We start from the raw sequence: 19,517 nt of genomic DNA, 5'->3' as shown, positions 1-19,517 counted from the left end.
CGCCGAAAGAAGACTTCAAGGAGAATCCAGCCCGATCGTCACTCGTGGACTTGGTAAGTATAATTTTATCGAATTTTGCCTACCCCTGAAACGAGCATTTCCTCCCATAGACTATAATGGGGTTCGAAATTCGTTCGAACAGTCGAACACTGTGCGGCTGTTCGAATTGGATTTCGAACCTCGGACATTTTAGTGTTCGCTCATCTCTACTCATTTGTATATCGAAGAAAACCGGGATTTCTACCAAACAGCGGCACGGAGAAGACATCTAAAGGTAGGAGAAGTACAGCCTTTCATAAGGCTATTCCTATGCATTAAGGACAAAAAATTTCATTTTAATTATAGAATCCCTTTAACTGCATGTAGTAATGCAGCAGACTGTGCTATTCCATGTAGAGGCAGTCAGTAAAAAACTCTGTACTATACAATATATTTTTATTACTATGGATCCATGGGTGACAAATGTCTTTTCCAGTGCATGCGATAAATGGACATTGCAGGCAGAGCCGTTTTAATACGTTAGGGGGCCCTGATCAAACTTTTTTAAAGTGTCCCCCCACATAATTCAATTTCCCCTACCCAAGCTCCACATAAGGTCCTTTCCCCCTCATTCACCAGTGTTACAAAAATCTCACAGAATACTCATCTTATCTCTTTCCCATGGACCTGCAGACTACGGCTATAATGATGCTGGTGGGTCGGCACTCATCGTGCTTCCCTGCCACACTACCATCACTACCCAAAGGCTGTATAATGGATTACGGAGCTGGTAGCCAGAGTTACACTATTGTATTCAATGTCTATCTGTGTCCTAAGGACATAACATCAGGACAGCCTCTGAAATATGGGACAGTCCTACTAGATCCGGGTGGTTAAGGGGGCCCCTGCTACCAACATATACACCATTGGTCTTATGGTTAAAGTGGACCTGACTGAGGCATAGTTGAAAAGAACAAAATTAGTGTCTTGTGGAAAATAGGATTTTAGTTCCCCTCACACCCAAGGACCCAGAAGAAACTACTAATTCTGTACCCCTCACAGCTAGTCCCTACATATAGGTTCACCATTGATGTACAGTGCTTCAATAACATATACATGTGTTGTATACTGAGGAATTTAATTATATGTGTCTATTAGTCATATCACTATTAAGTTATTAAGTATAATTTCTTAAAAGTAATGAAGGAAATGCAGGAAACTTAATTTTCCCACAGATTCTCCAACATCTAGGATTTTCTATCTAACAATTTTCCTCTATGCCCTGCTTGTATAATCTGGATCTAGACTCTTTCAGTGTGCAATGGAAGTTCTGGTTTATGTAATCTTTGTCTATTTGTTGATTTCATTTTTGTTTGAAATAATAATGATAACAACAATAATAATTAATAATAAATAATAATAATAATAATATAAGAAAATGAAATGATTCCCATAAAACACGTCTTATTGAAATAATACTTAATATAATACTTAATATCTAATATAAACATCTAGCTAAGATGTAGATGTCACCTAAATGTACAGTAAGTGTATACTTTTCTGATACATTAATAGTACAGTATCTATGCCTCTATCTATCTATCTATCTATCTATCTATCTATCTATCTATCTATCTATCTATCTTTTGTATATATCGATCTTCTGCATCAGTAAGTACATTAAACAGCACATTACACATTGTTAGAGCATTGTATGTATCCTATTAAACACAAACATTTAAAGTATTTACAAGTGAAACAACAATTCCTATGTTTGTGGCCCATAATTGTCATCTGTTTCCTCTTTGCAGGCATGGACCATATTATTCATAGAGGACTATGTTGAAAGCAGCCGAGCAATGTGATAATAATTAGTCAGCTGGAATGGGTGGAGATCACAGAGAGGAGAAACCAATGAGGCCTTGGTGGAGGTAGTGGGTGGGAAGGGGAGGTTTTACTAAAAAGAGACTTTTACAAGACAGTGTTAATTCTTATGGGAGCAAAAATCTAAAGCAACCAGTAGAAGACAAGGTATGAGAACTCTCTTACTATTATAAATCCTGCAGCTGAAAATATATTTTAATTTCATGAATTACCATGAAGGTCACAGGCTGAGTACAATTTTAGAGATTACTGAATTATTTTAATAAATTATAGTATATGTTATATTACACTACGTATTACACATATAACTGTTGCAGAACTTCTTGGAAAGAAAAAAAGTCCTTTCCACCATGGAGTAACATGAAATACTCTATTCCTGCAGCATCTGAAATATATTTCTAATTATAATATATAATATACAGTATGATTTGCAGCAGGAATATAAACTGCTAACTATATACTGTAGCTGCTGCTGAACTTCTTTTTTTGGAAAAGAAGAGAGCATTACTTCTACTACTACAATCAATGATTGATACAGAATATGGTAATCTGTAGCCAACCTCTTCCATTGGAAGACATGAGCGCTGCCTATAAAGTGCCACTCACATCTATATAATCATCTGGTTTTGAAATCAAAATATGATGCTTATATACAGATTATTTATGGACATGTCGATGAAAAATTTCCATTGCCATTATAAAGATGCTCACCATATTTCTGCACCATTTTTGCGTTTTGATTGATATATGATATTTTGTTATTCTTCTTCATAGTAGAAGTTGTGTGATTGTGAAATTGTTACATATCAGTGTCTGTGCAGGGGACAGTTACCACATAACTAAAACAGGCACAACCATGACAATGTAATGAACCCTTTTTACCTAGTTATGGGGCTTTTCTAATTGGATGTCATGTACTGTATATAATGCTTAATCCCTGTATAAATGAATACATTATGCAGCTTTCTAGCATCCTTCGTTTCAGTTGCTTATGATTTTTAAGCTACTAGTTTACGGAATAAATTAGTGCAATGCTATTCCAATGGATACAACTGTATGTAGTCTTGGCAATACATCAGGAGCTCTTGTAGGATCTCTTGGTAGTTTGCAAACAACGTATCTGATGCCCAGGCTACTCAGCTCACATAGCATTGCCTAAACTGGATAGCATTGTGCCTACTCCTAAACTGAGTGCAGGACTGTTGTTGCAGCCTCTGAATGTAAATGTGATCTCATTCCCTGACAGCAAATTAACATAAAGAGATAAAAATGAAGAGATATTAAAAGATAAAGTATATCAGAATCCTCAAACTCCTTCCCCATCAGGAATGGAAATCGCCAGGGATGTCCCCTGCCCCTCTTATTTTTGCCCTGTGTATAGAACCACTGGCAGTTATGATACGCTTACACCCAGACATTGCAGATATTGGAGTCAGGGTTAGAGATTTTAAAATTAGTCATTTTGTGGATGGTGTCCTCCTTACCCTCACAAACATTCCTATCTCCCTTCCCAACCTTATGGTGGTACTTTGTGACTACAGTAGTCTTTTGGGTTATAAGATTAATCCCTCCAAGACCGAGCCCCTCCCCCTGCATATTCCTAGGGCAGTGATTGCGAACCTTTTAGAGACTGAGTGCCTGAACTGCAACCCAAAATCCACAAAATTATCGCAAAGTGCTAATACAGCGATTTAACCTTAAATTAACCAGGATCTGTTTTATAGTTACCGTGCAAAGTTATTACAGCATTTAATAATATCACGTCTGCTATAAAACAGATACTATGTGATATAAATAGTGAATGACCCACACACATAACAATGTGCTCTGAAGTGGTCCCCATACAGTATTATATGCTCCAGCGTGGCCCCCCTCAGTATTATATGCTTCAGTGTAGCCTCCACACAATATTATATGCCCACAGAGGCTCACACACAGTAGTATATGCTCCACAGTGGCCCCCAAAGTATTATATGCTCCACAGTGGCCCCTGAACAGTATTATAAGCTCCACAGTGACCCTCGCACAGCATTATATGCTCCACAGTGGGCCCCCACACAGTATTATATGCTCCACAATGGACCCCCACACAATATTATATGCTCTACAGTGGGCCCCCACCCAATATTATATACTCCACAGTGGCTCCTCACACAGTATTATATGCTCCACAGTGGGCCCCCACACAGTATTATATGCTCCACAGTGGTCCCTGCATAGTATTGTAAACTCCACAGTGGGCCCTCACACAGTATTGTATGCTCCACAGTGGGACCCCACATAGTATTTATATGCTCCACAGTGGCCTCCAAACAGTATTATATGCTGCACAGTGGGCCCATACACAGTATTATATGCTCCACAGTGGCCCCTACACAGTATTATATGCTCCACAGTGGTCCCTGCATATTATTGTAAACTCCACAGTGGGCCCTCACACAGTATTGTATGCTCCTCTGTGGGACCCCACATAGTATTTATATGCTCCACAGTGGCCTCCAAACAGTATTATATGCTGCACAGTGGGCCCCCACACAGTATTGTATGCTCCACAGTGGGCCCCCACACAGTATTATATGCTCCACAGTGCCCCCACCCCACAGTATTATAAGCTCCACAGTGGGCCCCAACACAGTATTATATGCTCCACAGTGGTCCCTGCATAGTATTGTAAACTCCACAGTGGACCTCCATAAAGTATTGTATGCTCCACAGTGGGCCACCACATAGTATTATATGCTCCACAGTGGCCTCCAAACAGTATTATATGCTCCACAGTGGGCCTCTACACAGTAGTTTATGCTACTTACCCAGTATGGCTGCAGTCCCACGAAAAGCATCCTCCTTCTTCTGGTTGCAGGCACTGATGACTTATGTTATCACGCCTGCATTGGGGCAGAGGTTACACTCTGCAGTCAGTGTAAGCCGTGGTCAGTGCACACACAGCTGAACGAAGAGATTGCTAACTAACGGGGAATCCTTTACTGGATTACCCATTAGTGAGCAATCATGGTGATGGCGCCATAGGTTCGCCACGCATGCCATAGGTTCGCCAACAGGGTCCTAATGCAACTATTCATTTCCTCCAGGCCAATTTAGACTTTCATTGGCAAAAGCAATCTATTTAATATTTGGCCATCCATATATCCTCATCCTACTCTACTTTGTATAAAACAAACTACCCTAAACAACTCCATGACCTGGAATTGCTCCTGGATAAGTGGTGGCCTCTGCATATCTTCCTACTGGGTAGGATTACTGCAGTGAAGATGACCCTCCTTCCTAAGCTATTTTACTTTTTTGAAATCCTTCTGGTGTCAGATCCTCTCTCAGATCTTCATGATCTCCAGCAGGCCAAATTCCACTTTATTTGGAATGGTAAGCGTCATCCCATTCCCAGATCGTTCATGTTGGTGGTTAGGGGGTTTGGAGGCCTCACAGTTCCACATCTTCTCCACTATTTCTAGGCCACTCATCTGCGTTATATTCCATTGTGGGTTGCATCGCAAGTTTATACTAAATGGATGGAGATTGAAAAGCTGTGGTGCACCCTCAGTGGTGAACCTAGCCTCTCTACTGCCTGAGGTGGATGATCAAAAGACGCCCCCCCCCCCAGTCCAGGGCGGGTGTGTGTGTTATTTATCTTGTGATCGTCTGCCTCAGACAGCGGGGGGGGGGGGGGGGGGGTTGGGGATGCTAGCGGTAACATTACAATAAATACAATGCAGTAATATTTTGTGAAGTAATACTCACAGGAGACGTCTTCCCACATTTCCCGACTCTTCCCTTTGGACCACCAGGACCACTTCTTGCAGCTGTGACTTGACTCTGTAAAAGTTTGAAACACAGACATCTTTGACTCCTCACATCTCCACAGCGGCCCCTGCAGCCTATATTATGCGCTGTGGGGCATAATAGAGGTTACAGGGGCCACAGTGGACCCTTCAAGCTCTATTATGCCCCACAGTTGCACATCCATGAACTATTATTATACTCAGGGGTCTTTTCAGTGCTGAGACACAGATGTCTTAACCAGCGCAGGAGAGCAGCAGCTCTCCTGCATTAATTTAGCGAAAAAAAGTAAAAAAGAAAAAAAAAAAAAAAATCGCACATGCTGCCGCCCCCTCCGGAGCGCTGCCCGAGATGGTTGGCTTGCCTCATTAGAGGTGCGATGCTGCACGCCCTGGTATATCCTAATGCTCTCTTGAAGGCCCAATCTCCCCTGCCCTTTCTGCCTCCCATACTTGAGTTGATTCATTTTATTACGGCCATTTAGGTTACTTGTGCTAGATTGTTCCCTCTTACATCCCGTAATTCATCTATGATTTCTTTCCTGTATAACCCACTCCCCCTGGAGGGCCTGTCTTCTTCCATGTTTTATCCCTTGTCTAGGATGAGCCTATTTCATTTAGCTGATATAGTGAACCCACGGGGGCTGAAGATCAGGCCTTTTGACTATCTTTTGGTGGAGTTGTACATTCCCCAAACTGAGCGGCTACAACCTTGTTTGGCTCCCTAAAGGTTTCACTCTCTACAACATTTGAGAGACTATGCAAGGCAAACACCTGTACAAAGGGGTTAATTTCTACCATTTACCAACTCCTTTTCTGTCTGGAAGGAGCACCCCTCCCTCACCTTTATGGCCGTTTGCTATAAAATCTTCATCCTGTGTGACATTCCGGGAGACGCAGTTCAAGTTTCTCATGCATTACTCCCATACACTGGCTTTACTACACTCCCTGAATCCCACTATATTCCAAGTATGTTGGAGATGTCTCTCCAAGGTGAGTATGCTTTACCATACATTCTGGACCTGCCCCTGATACGTGATTTCTGGAGGAGGGTTAAGGGAATTATGGGTGGGCTGCTCATACAGTTGATCCCCTGATGTACCTGCTCAATTTGCCTACTAGACAGAAGGGCATGAAGTCTGCCTGATTGTTCTTATATCCCTGCACAGTGGTCAAAACTTTAATTGCCCTGTGTTGGAAATATACTGCCCCTACCTCAGACACTGACTTCCTTGCAAGAGTCAAGGATATTCCTAATTTTGAATGCTTGTCAACAATACTTCTCTCAACAATACTGTACCTACCTTTGATGCCATCTGGGCCCTGTGGGACTCCTGTATACTGAGAAATCTGTGACATCTCTGCAATTGCTCCCCCCTCCCTTCTTCCCTGTCTTTTCCATATGTGCCTGTCTTTGGTCTGACTGCCTTGTTATTTCTTTTTGCCTACTGCTTGCTGTATGCACTTGGACTTTCCATGTAAACCACTTTGTACTTTTTCATCTATCCTTCCTGGTCTATGTTAATGCTGAAAAAATTCTAATAAATATTCCAGTTAAAAAAAAAAAATTATATCAGAAAGGTGAATAACTTGTATATTGTACTGTTATTAGGTTTTATCTAATATCAAACTGGAAAACCTCATTAAAGTTATGCTTATGTTTCTCCTGGGATTTCTCTTTTGCTGTTCCATCATAAGAACAGAAAAATGAAAATTCTGACGTGGACAGATTTGACATATGATGAATAGGGTTGAGCGATCGCGTTCGGAAAAGATCGGATTCCGATCGGTGATCGAGAAAATTTCACGATTGCGATCGGAATTCCGAACACGATCTTTTTAGGTGGGATCGAGATTGGTAGTATTTCCCACAATGCTTTGCTTAGCCTTCACACTGAGTATACGCTCCGTTCATTCTGAGCGGAGCGTATACTCAGTGTGAAGGCTCCGCTGCGGTTCCATAAGAATGAATGGAAGTAGCCGACACACAGCCTTAACCCCCTGTGTGCCGGCTGCCTCCATTCAGTCTAATGGGAGACTAAAGTAACATCTCTAGTAGCTACTTACCTCCAGAGATGGCTGCTCCGGTCCCGGTGTTCTTCTTCGCCTCGCTGCCGCTCCATGCTGCTCTTCTCGCCTCACTGCCCCGCCTCCCAGGTTAATGTTTAAAGAGCTAGGAAGGCGGGGCTTGTGGCTTAGGAGAGTGTGGGTAGGTACAGGACGGGGAGACGTGACGTCTCCCCTCCCAGTACCCGCCCACACTCTCCTAACCTGGGAGACAGGGGGCAGCGAGGCGAGAAGAACAGCAGCGAGGTGAAGAAGAACACTGGAGCAGCCATCTCTGCAGGTAAGTGGACACCAGGGGGGACTAAGTAGCCAGAGGATAAAAAAAAAATCCTCTGGCTACTTAGTGATTCACTACACAGTGTGGATTCTAACAATTAAAGCGTTCAATTGTTAGATTCCATGCTGTATAGTGAATAGGATTGTGTAAGACACTGACCTGGATTGGTGACGGCTGGGTGCAAGTCCTGGAACGTGGGCGGAAACAGGTTGGGAAACTTTCCCTATAAGAATCCCTGACTGAACCTGCCTAGCGTCAGAGTAACATCCTTACAAGGGCGCCCCTAACAGGAACCTAAATAGATTCCCTATAATTACCCTACCAGGGGCTGAGATGTAAACAGAGAATTACTAGTAGGGGCAGGTAACAGAGAACAATAGCTGTACAGAGTTCAAGCTAGACCAGTAGTAAGTAAAGGTAAGAAGTAGAATACTGAAATGAACGGGAAAACTAAACAGGCAAGGAACAGGAAGGGAAAACAAAGATTAAGTGTTAGTAGCAAGAGTACAAGTATACAGAAACTGGCAATACCAAACTATATAGAACCTATAGCAGGCAAATGAAGGTGGGCGAGTGGAGTTAAATAGGAACAGGGCTACAACCCCACCCATCACAGATGGGAATGACTGGCCAGACAGCCTGCCAGTCAAACTGACACCAAGGAGGCAACTTAACCCCTTAGTGCACTAAAAAACAGCCAGAGGAGTCACTGACACGCCTCCGGGGCATGCGCCGCATAGCAGGAATGCCACGGCATCTCCGGATCCTGACAGTACCCCCCCCCCCTTGAGGAGGGACCTCCGGACCCTCACCCGGACCTCCTGGCTTGGTGGGATAAGAGTGATGAAATTCTTCCACCAATCTGGGAGCGTGCAGATCTCTGGCAGCAACCCAAACTCGCTCCTCTGGGCCATATCCTTTCCAATGTACAAGATATTGGAGAGAATTCTGCACTTTGCGAGAATCAATAATTCGCTCCACCTCAAACTCCAACTCTCCTTGAACGACCACTGGTTGAGGAGAACGAGCAACTACAGCGGGAATATATTTCTTTAATAAGGATTTATGAAAAACCGGATGAATATGAAGAGAACTAGGGAGTAACAACCTAAATGACACAGGATTGATTATTTCAGTGATGGGATATGGACCAATGAATCGTGGGGCGAACTTTGCTGATGGTACACGAAGACGGAGATTTTTAGTTGATAGCCACACTTTATCACCAACAGCATAATCAGGTCCGGGGCGGCGCTTTTTGTTGGCATATTTTACCTGTTTGAGTTGGGATTCCTTTAGAGTTTCTAAAGTCCCTGCCCAAATTGTGCGCAAAATATTAGCCATGTCTTTCACTGAAGAGAAGGTTGATTTGTTACCAGTTCCAGAGGAGTATCTGGGGTGAAAACCGTAATTACAGTAGAAGGGGGACAGACGTGTCGAAGCACTAACATGATTATTGAGAGCGAACTCGGCCATAGGCAAATAACCAGTCCACTTTTCTTGACACTCTGAAACAAAGCACCTAAGATATTGTTCTAGTGACTGATTAAGTCTCTCAGTCTGCCCATTAGTTTCTGGATGAAAAGCTGAGGAAAAGGACAGTGAGATACCCAACTTGTGGCAGAATGCTTTCCAAAATTTCGACACGAACTGTACCCCTCTGTCTGACACTATGTTTGAGGGTATACCATGAAGACGTAAGACATGTCGGATAAACAACCCTGCAAGACATTTTGCTGTGTCTAATTTCTTTAACGCTATAAGATGGCACATTTTAGTAAAACGATCCACCACCACCCTGATTACGGACTTTCCCTTGGAGGGGGGAAGGTCAGTGACAAAATCCATTGATAAGTGGGACCAAGGTCTGCTGGGTAAAGGGAGTGGATGCAATAGTCCTGCTGGGAGCTGTCGGGGAACCTTTGCCCTAGCACAGGTTTCACAGGCTTGTACAAACCCCTTGACATCACGTTGCCAGGACGGCCACCAATAGGTGCGAGACAACAAATAACCAGTGCCAGCAACGCCCGGGTGACCAGCTAGTACCGAGGAGTGGACCTCTTCCAGAACTTTCAAACGAAGGTGACCCGGGACAAAGAGCTTACCGGGTGGCAAGGCATCAGGGGCGGACCCCTGTGCATCCGCAAGAGCAGACATCAGATCTGGAGTCAGGGTTGCGACAACTACCCCAGGAGAGAGGACATTTTCAGGTTCTTCATTTGGGATTCTACAAATTCCAAAACTCCTGGACAAGGCATCGGCCTTAATATTTTTAGACCCTGGACGATAGGTAACTATAAAATTAAATCTGGTGAAGAACAGCGCCCACCGCGCCTGACGGGGATTCAACCTCTTAGCGTTATCTAAGTATAACAGGTTTTTATGGTCAGTTAACACTGTGATTCTATGTTTGGCACCCTCCAGAAAATGTCTCCACTCTTCAAAGGCCCATTTTATAGCCAGCAACTCCCGGTTACCTATATCATAATTGGTTTCCGCAGTGGAGAATTTTCTGGAGAAAAATGCGATAGGTTGAAGATTAGTGAATGGATCTACCCCCTGGGACAGGACAGCTCCAACCCCCATTTCGGAGGCATCAACCTCCACCACAAAAGGACGAGTGGGGTCAGGGTGGACCAGGACTGGAGCAGTGGTAAAACATTTCTTTAAAGTCTCAAATGCTAATTCGGTCTCAGATGTCCAGGTGGTAGGATCAGCGCCCTTTTTAGTCAAGTCAGTAAGAGGTTTGGCAATAATAGAAAATTTTTTAATGAATTTTCGATAATAATTTGCGAAACCCAGAAAACGTTGGATCTCTTTCAAAGTTGTCGGTTTTACCCAGTCAATCACGGCAGATACTTTCTGTGGATCCATACCTATTGAACCGGGGGTGAGTATGTATCCCAGAAACCCTACCTCCTGGACTCCAAACTGACATTTGGAAAACTTGGCACAGAGTTGATTCTGGCGCAACCTTAGAGGACCTCTCTTACATGCTGCTGATGGGACTCCCAATCTGGTGAGAATATGAGAATATCATCCAAATAAATGACTAGAAAACGGCCCAATAGATCCCTGAAAATATCATTTACAAAACGCTGGAAGACGGCTGGGGCATTACATAAGCCAAAGGGCATGACTAGATACTCAAAGTGGCCTTCCGGCGTATTGAAAGCGGTCTTCCACTCATCTCCCTCTTTAATCCGGATTAGGTTGTAGGCTCCACGGAGATCGATTTTAGAGAACCACCGGGCGCCCACCACCTGATTGAAAAGATCCGGTATCAGAGGAAGAGGATGCTGGTCCTTAACAGTTATTTTATTGAGCTCCCTATAATCAATACACGGGCGGAGACCTCCATCTTTTTTTTCAACAAAGAAAAAACCAGCACCAACAGGGGAGACGGATGGCTGAATGTGTCCTTTCACCAAACTCTCCTTAACATATTGGCGCATAGACTCACGCTCAGGGGCTGACAAGTTAAAAATGCGACCTTTAGGGAGCTTGGCTCCAGGAACGAGTTCTATGGCACAATCGTAAGGCCGATGTGGAGGTAAAATTTCCACGGCGGCCTCGTCAAAGACGTCTTTGAAATCACAAATAAACTCAGGGAGCTCAGGGTCACAATTAACTGAACATAATGGAGACTGAACGGTATTTAAATGAGAAGCACATGAATCCCCCCCATTTCACCAACTCAGCAGTTTCCCAATTAAATACAGGGTTGTGGAGGCGGAGCCAAGACAAGCCGAGAATAATATCAACAGTTAATTTCTCAATAACAAAAAATGAAATTTTTTCAGAATGCAGACACCCAACTTTTAACATGACCTCCGCAGTGCGAAATTTTATCCTTCCCTCAGACAGGGGAGTAAAATCTGCACCAGAAACCGAAAAGGGGGCACACAATGGAATTAACGGTAGCCCCAAGGCTTGTGCCACGGCCACATGGATAAAACTCATTGCAGCTCCTGAATCCACCATTGTCTGACAGGCGAAAGTTTTGGACCCAAAAACCAGAGTCACTGGTAGCAATAATTTATCTGAGTAGTTAGGAGGTACCTGTACGCCTGAGTGACCCTCCCGGAGATCACTCAGGCGCTGGAGTTTTCCTGTGGCGTTCTTGGTCTGGATGGGCAATCTCTTAAAAAATGTCCGGGTTTACCGCAATACAGGCACAAGGCGTTCTCCAAGCGATGCTTCCTTCTAGCAGCAGCTGTGGAGCCCAATATCATGGGTTCCTCTCTAGAGGTCTGAGAAGGAAATGGTGAAGGGGGCTGGGAAGGAATAGCGTTAGCGGAGACAGAAGAAGATTTAAAAGATAGGCCTGACCTAACCTGCAAGGTGGAACCTGCTTGCCTTTCTCTGCGTCTTTCCCTAAGTCTCCTGTCGATGGTCACGGCCAATGTCATAAAGTCGCCCAGGGACTCAGGAACGGGATGGCTTACCATGGCGTCTTTTATCATGTCAGATAATCCTTGTCGGAAAAGGGTCTTAAGGGGTCCGTCAGACCATCTGGTCTGCGAGCACCACTGGCGGAATTCAGAGCAATATTCTTCAGCTGTGCGGCGACCTTGCTGAATAGACAACAAATGGGTTTCTGCCAAAGCTGCACGGTTGGGGTCATCATAAACCTGGCCAAGTGACAGAAAAAATTTGTCGATAGAATTCCATTCAGCGGCCCCTGAAGGAAGGGCTAGAGCCCAATCCTGAGGAGCCCCTTGAAGGAGTGATACCACAATCGCCACTTTCTCTGCTTCAGAGGGGAAATAATTAAAACGAAAATAGAGGCGACAGGATTTCTGGAAAGTCCGGAACCTGTCAGGTTTACCATCAAAGAGATCTGGTAGAAGCATTATAGAACTAGGCCGGAAACTGTGTACAGGGAAGACAGGTGGAGATACTGGTGGGCTCCCAGCGTCTGAAACAGAAGTTGTCAATGCGTCCAGACGCTGTGAGACTTGAGTTATTAACCCAGCCATTCCCTGCACATGATTTGACAGCTCATCCAGACGATCAGTGCTCGGTACTCATCTCATCCAGACGAGAGCTCGGTACTCATTCTGAACCACCGGGAGCGCTGTCTGGGGTAGGGGACTGCTATAATGTAAGACACTGACCTGGATTGGTGACGGCTGGGTGCAAGTCCTGGAACGTGGGCGGAAACAGGTTGGGAAACTTTCCCTATAAGAATCCCTGACTGAACCTGCCTAGCGTCAGAGTAACGTCCTTACAAGGGCGCCCCTCACAGGAACCTAAATAGATTCCCTATAATTACCCTACCAGGGGCTGAGATGTAAACAGAGAATTACTAGTAGGGGCAGGTAACAGAGAACAATAGCTGTACAGAGTTCAAGCTAGACCAGTAGTAAGTAAAGGTAAGAAGTAGAATACTGAAATGAACGGGAAAACTAAACAGGCAAGGAACAGGAAGGGAAAACAAAGATTAAGTGTTAGTAGCAAGAGTACAAGTATACAGAAACTGGCAATACCAAACTATATAGAACCTATAGTAGGCAAATGAAGATGGGCGAGTGGAGTTAAATAGGAACAGGGATACAACCCCACCCATCACAGATGGGAATGACTGGCCAGACAGCCTGCCAGTCAAACTGACACCAAGGAGGCAACTTAACCCCTTAGTGCACTAAAAAACAGCCAGAGGAGTCACTGACACGCCTCCGGGGCATGCGCCGCATAGCAGGAATGCCACGGCATCTCCGAATCCTGACAGATTGCTTTTAAAATCTGATCTCCGATTAATAAAAAAAATCCCATTGACTTGCATTGGGATCGGAATTGGGATCGAGATCGGGTTCGAATGAAAAATGATCGGAAATCGGATTTTAAAATCGATCCTGAAAAGTCAAGATCGGCTCAACCCTAATGAGGAACACAAATGGATCCTGATAAATCCTATTAACTATATTTTACTTGATTTTTGGCCATGAAGTTTGTTGGAATCTGTATTGGAGGCTCCTAACAGAACCTGTAATGAAGATGCAAATATAACCTTTACTACTTTACTTTATTTCTCTTATTCATCCATAATAACTACTTTATTCCTGGCTTATATTGCTAATACAACAGATTGGCGAATTTGGTCTTGTCGTGTCCCTTTCATCCTTTTTCTGGTCTAGCAGTTTAAGGAAAATATGCTGTAATAACTTTAAGCCTGAATGTTCCAGTTCAGTTTTATGTGGTTTTCTTGAAGGCTCAGTGACCACTGTAGCTTGAATTCTTGGATTTTAGGAAGAGAGTTAGGTTATTTATTACAGATGCATCTTTTTTTCCTCTTCGACTCACATGTTGAATTTAAAAGGGTTAGAAGAACTATAAGAAGAGGATAAGAAGAGGCGGATATCAACAACCTGTTTCAAAATACAGTGATGCACTCTGCAATATCTATGGACATTTGTCCAAACATTAAAATACATTTACATGCCACTTTTGCAGTTGTATTGCTTTTGGATAAAGCCCGATGTTCAAAATTTAATAGTAAGTGCATTTGGTTCTTGCAGTTACATACACACATAAGGAATAAGGATGCATTTTCACCAGGTCTTTTTATTGCCATGCAGACATTTTTAGCCAAAAATAATATAGATATAGACAGAACAGTGGCAGAATAGGAGCTGTAGAAGATCCATGGGGGAAGCATAACTTTGTCCACCATTGTAAGCCTGTTTTAAAATTATTTTCATTTGTTGGACATCTGAAAGTATTTTTTAATGTGAACTTGCACATGCATAATTGTTAGAGATGAGCGAACAGTGAAATGTTTGAAGTTCGATATTTGATTCGAGTATCCCCTCAAAACTCGACTGTTCGAACGAATATCGAACCCCATTATAGTCTATGGGGAAAAATACTAATTTAGAGGGGAACCAATATTTGACTCAGGAGGGTTACCAAGTCCACTATGACACCTCAGCAAATGATGACAACACCTCAGGAATGCAACTGGGACAGCAGGGGAAGCATGCCTGGGGGCATCTAACACACCAAAGTCCCTGTATTAGGTCACAGCGTTGACTGGCCGAATGCCGTACAGTGTACAGCATTCGGCCAATCAACGCTGGCCAATGCTTTCCTATGGGAAAAAGTCGGATCCTACTCAACTCTGCTATTCAGGAGATGTAGCAGTGCTGTACAGTCCATGCTGCTACATCTGAGATGTACAGAGCTCTGTCAACTCTGCTACATCTGAGATCGGACCACAATGGAGACTGCTATGGACCGATCTTAGACTTTGCCTCCTCCTGCAGAACCAGCGTTGATTGGCCGAATGCTGTACACTGTACGGCATTCGGTCAATCAACCCTGACCAATGCTTTCCTATGGGAAAAAGTCAGCTCCCACATAACGCAAGCTGACAGGGATCCCGACTAGCATATAATGGGCTACCACGAAATAGAGCCCCAAAGAGCTGTTTGAGTATCATTCCCTACCTGTACAGCTATCCCTGTATCACAGTCACATAGTTCACAGTCTCATATGAACCGGATCTGAAATCCACTATTCGTCTAAAGTGGAGGTCACCTGATTTCAGCAGCCAATGGCTTTTTCCGATTTTTTTTCAATGCCTCCGTTGTCGTAGTTCCGGTCCCAACTCCCCTGCGCAGTTAATGGTGCACAAAAAGTGCCAGGGAAGGTGGAAGGGGAATCGAATTTTTAGTGAGTTTGCCATGTGGTATTCGACTGGAATCGAACATCACAAACAGACTGATATCCGATCGAACATGTACTCGGTCGAACATCTCTAATAATTTTATGTTAAAAGGGGTTTTGCAATGGTAGCAAACAGCATATTATATGAAACATTAAGGCTGGGGCCCCAAGGGCCAGTAACGCCTTGGGAAATATCGTGACGTTTTACAGTACAGGAAAAGTGAATGAGATTCAGGCAAATCCAATGCCCACTTTGTGGTAAAAACCGCTGTAAGACATGCTGTGATTTCCAAAACTAGCACAGTTTTGGAAATCGCAGCATGTATATTATATCTACGGGAATGCTGGAGTTTTCCCCATAGATATAATTGTAACAGAAAGTTCGCGGAGGAAAATTCTGCAAACTTTCTGTTTTAACGCTTTATTGCTGCGGGATGTCCCGTGGGGCTTTAGCATAAATTGGGCTATTGAGAATTAAAACGCATCCTAAAAAAACCAAGCCCATATATATATATATATATATATATATATATATATGCCTTTGGAAGACGAGTGTTGCATGATATGGATAAAAATTGTGGTTCGTACCACCAGTGATGAATCCATAGTGGCTATAAGGTAAAAATGTTTCATCAAGATGGAGTAAAAAAAAATAACTGTCCTGTTTTCATTTTGTTTAAATTAAGAGATGTCACCCTTGTGAAAGATCAGGCCGGACTAAAGGCAAAGCCTTAAAAGGAAGGCCTGCATGACTATGGCTGGGCAGGAAAGGACTGGGAGGGGTCAGGAATGGGTTAAATGTGCCGTTATGACAACGGTTGTTAAGGGGAGGGGTTATGGGGAGTTAGAGGGGTTCATATAACAAAAGAGCGCGAAAACCAAGGCAGTCTGGAGGAGACAGCGCAAGTGTCAAGCCCCCACCCACTCTCCCTTTCTTTGAGTTGGTATCCTTGAGATGTCAGTTTGTCGCAGTGGCTGTTGGCGGGGGGGGGGTCCTCGGAGTTAGGGGAACAGGAAAAGTGGTGTTGGTGGGGAGGGCCCCGTGGGAGGGGCTGGACTCCCCAGGACCTTGTGGATTGGTGGTTGGTTCATATCAGGTTTAAAGATAGTTGAGCACCTAGGAATAATAACAATTTGCTGCCCTCGAGACTTTGCCACGGCTGGGGGCAATTCTCCTGGTGCTAAGGCAACTAATGGTGGGATATAACGTTGGGTTATAAGTGTTTGATGGGTTTGTGGGCTCCGAGGACCGCCTACGTCATTCATGTTGAGATAATTCAAGTTCAAGTGCCTATAGGGATTAAGTGGAGTTTGGCAAGGTGGGGCACTTGAGAGGTTTATACATGTTGATTTACTATGTTAATTTATGGTTATTTAAATAAACGGCTGCTGTGGCCATTAAATCCACTCCTGACTCATGTGGTTTTTATAGGGATTGACTTGCACATGCATAAGTCATGGCTGTTGTTCTCATCCATCATGTTTTTTTTACTTTTGTAACTGAAAAAATATCTGCAAGTAGGACTTTTACTTCACCAGAAAAGTAAAAAAAACCTGAGGGAAGAAAGTTTTATAAAATGCATGTGAATACAGATACCAGATGGAGGGAGTTTTGTCTGCTTTATACAATTAATGTCTGTTGCTCTCATCCTATGACGGATGAGAGCAATAGACAATATCAGTGATGTGAAATTACCCTTACTCTGCAATGTGTCTCACGATTTGTAGTTTCAGTTGCTTTCCAGAACAATTTATATTACTGTATAACTGCACAGTGTAATTGTTGTTTCATTCTTTAGAGCCTGCCATAATGTCAGAGTCAAACGTTGAGAAGTCAAAAGCTGCAACCTATAAAGGTCGATTATCAGTGCCACGAAATGCATCCAATGCAGATGAAGATGAAATCCCCCTCATGGAAACATTTGGGGTCATTCCAAGAACCTTTGACAAGAAAGGTAGGAAAGAAAGTCATATCTTACTGAATCCTTTGCCCAGTGAGTGGTATATTTGGGTTTTAGCTTGAGCATGGTACAGGCAAATACAGAAGATCAATCAACAAGTTTTTTCCGAAGTAAAGGCAGCAAGTGTAGTGGTCACAGTCTTTCAAAAGACAACTAGCTTGAGACAACTGGCTTGGTATCTCTATGTGGGCACTGTTGTTGGTGGTTTTATATCTTGGTAGAGGCACACAACGTTCAGTGGAAGATCACAGTGCTGGGTGTTGATCACAGTCTCTGAGAAGAACTATAATCCATAGGGTCACTGCCCATAACATTACTGTAAGAAGGTATCCAACATGCATTTGTATTCCACAGGAGGTATTATTGGCTATTTAGAGAACAGAGACACATAGCATTGCAGAATAGCCCAATGTCTACTTTAGCCCAGACTCTTTCAACAGTCTAGTAGTGTGTCCCTTGCTCTCACCCAACAGCAAGAATCCAAGTGACAACTATGGCATAGCATTCACTTTGTCTCCATACTGCATTGGCCCCTCACTCTGTATTGCTTCAAGTCTACAGGTTGGCTGATCAAAATATGCTCTCTTGGTCACCTTCCTTTGTCTACCTCACCTGTCTTACAGGCTATAATCTATCTCCATGGGTATAGCTAGCAAAGACCAGGCCCCATAGCAAACTTGTAAATGGGTCTATGCCCCCAGGGACCACGTGGTTTAGCACCAACTTTTGTGGCACCCATTGACAGCAAGAAGGTGGTCTCACACCTCTGCATGCTTTTGCCCACTTCAAGTCTCAGCAGCCTTGGGCCCTCATTCACATGATGGAAACTGTAGCTGATCTTTCACCTAAACAAAAGCTGCCAATTCTGCCCTGATGGTTGAGATTGGAGTAGGATGCTGAAATAATAAGGATCCTGCTGCGAATCCACAGCTTGCGAATCCCCACCAATTTCCATATAACAAACATTATAAATTAACAGCACAGCAGTTGTTCTTCTGACACCTATATTGAAGAAATATAACATGAGCAACATAATTAACATAACATGGGGGTGTTAGCTTTCTAAGGGTATGTTCACACTGAGTTTTTTGCAGGGTGAAAATATCTGCTTCAGGAATTAAGAAACCTTTTTTGATGCTTTTTTTTAAATGATGAAGTTTTTGACACTTTTTTGATGCGTTCTTTACTGGGTTTTTTTTACGTGTTTTTATGCTCCAGCATACTGTATGGACCTGGAACCTTAACTTGATGCAGTTTTTGGTATGGTTTTTGCAAAAACTGCGTCATAAAAGCGCTAGTGGTTTTTCTGTCTCCCACTGATTTCAATGGGTTTTTCAAGTTGGAATAAACCTATGGATAGGTCATGTTGCTATTTCTTCCTCTAGTTGAAAACAAGTAGAGGAAAAAATCTGCTACTGACCCCACTGAAATGAATGATTCCTCCTCAACATCCTCCTGCAAAAAATTCTGTGGATATCTCTAGAGCGAACAGTATAAAAGATTTAATACAGAAACTTCTTGCAATATTTACACATATATACAATATCTGCTGACTGGTTAAACTAAATTACTCTAATTTAACGAAACCTGCTTTTTCCATAAAATCCTTATTTGTAATAATTAAATTAAGCAAAATATTTATACAGCTTGTGACACCCATAGAACCTTGACATGCTTTCCACTCATCAGGAAAGTATAACATATGACATAGTCCTATAAATGGAGGGTATTATATGATATACTGTATATGTGCAGCTGACACACTCTGCGCGGGTGTGATTAATGTATACCTATTACATAAAATTAGCCTGTAATGTGTAACTTTACTAATGATTTCTAACATCATCATTCACAAGTGAACAGTATTTCATTTTCTTCGATCTGAAG

At 43.1% G+C, this 19,517-nt stretch overlaps 1 protein-coding gene across 1 annotated transcript in view; it reads left to right on the top strand.

Annotated features, from left to right (window-relative positions):
- The first annotated feature begins 1,987 nt into the window (after positions 1-1,987).
- F13A1 (coagulation factor XIII A chain) overlaps positions 1,988-19,517 on the top strand; it is a 142,289-nt gene continuing 124,759 nt past the window's right edge. The window contains exons 1-2 of the mRNA XM_075270787.1: positions 1,988-2,010; positions 17,469-17,624. Coding sequence (XP_075126888.1) covers positions 17,480-17,624 — 145 coding nt within the window. The 5' untranslated portion in view covers positions 1,988-2,010; positions 17,469-17,479. The remainder of the gene's footprint in view (positions 2,011-17,468; positions 17,625-19,517) is intronic.

The sequence above is a fragment of the Leptodactylus fuscus genome, chromosome 4 (genome assembly GCF_031893055.1).
Source record: "Leptodactylus fuscus isolate aLepFus1 chromosome 4, aLepFus1.hap2, whole genome shotgun sequence".
Taxonomy (NCBI): Eukaryota; Metazoa; Chordata; class Amphibia; order Anura; family Leptodactylidae; genus Leptodactylus; species Leptodactylus fuscus.
Note: the sequence above shows the minus strand (reverse complement) of the source record. Positions and strands in the feature narration are given on the sequence as shown.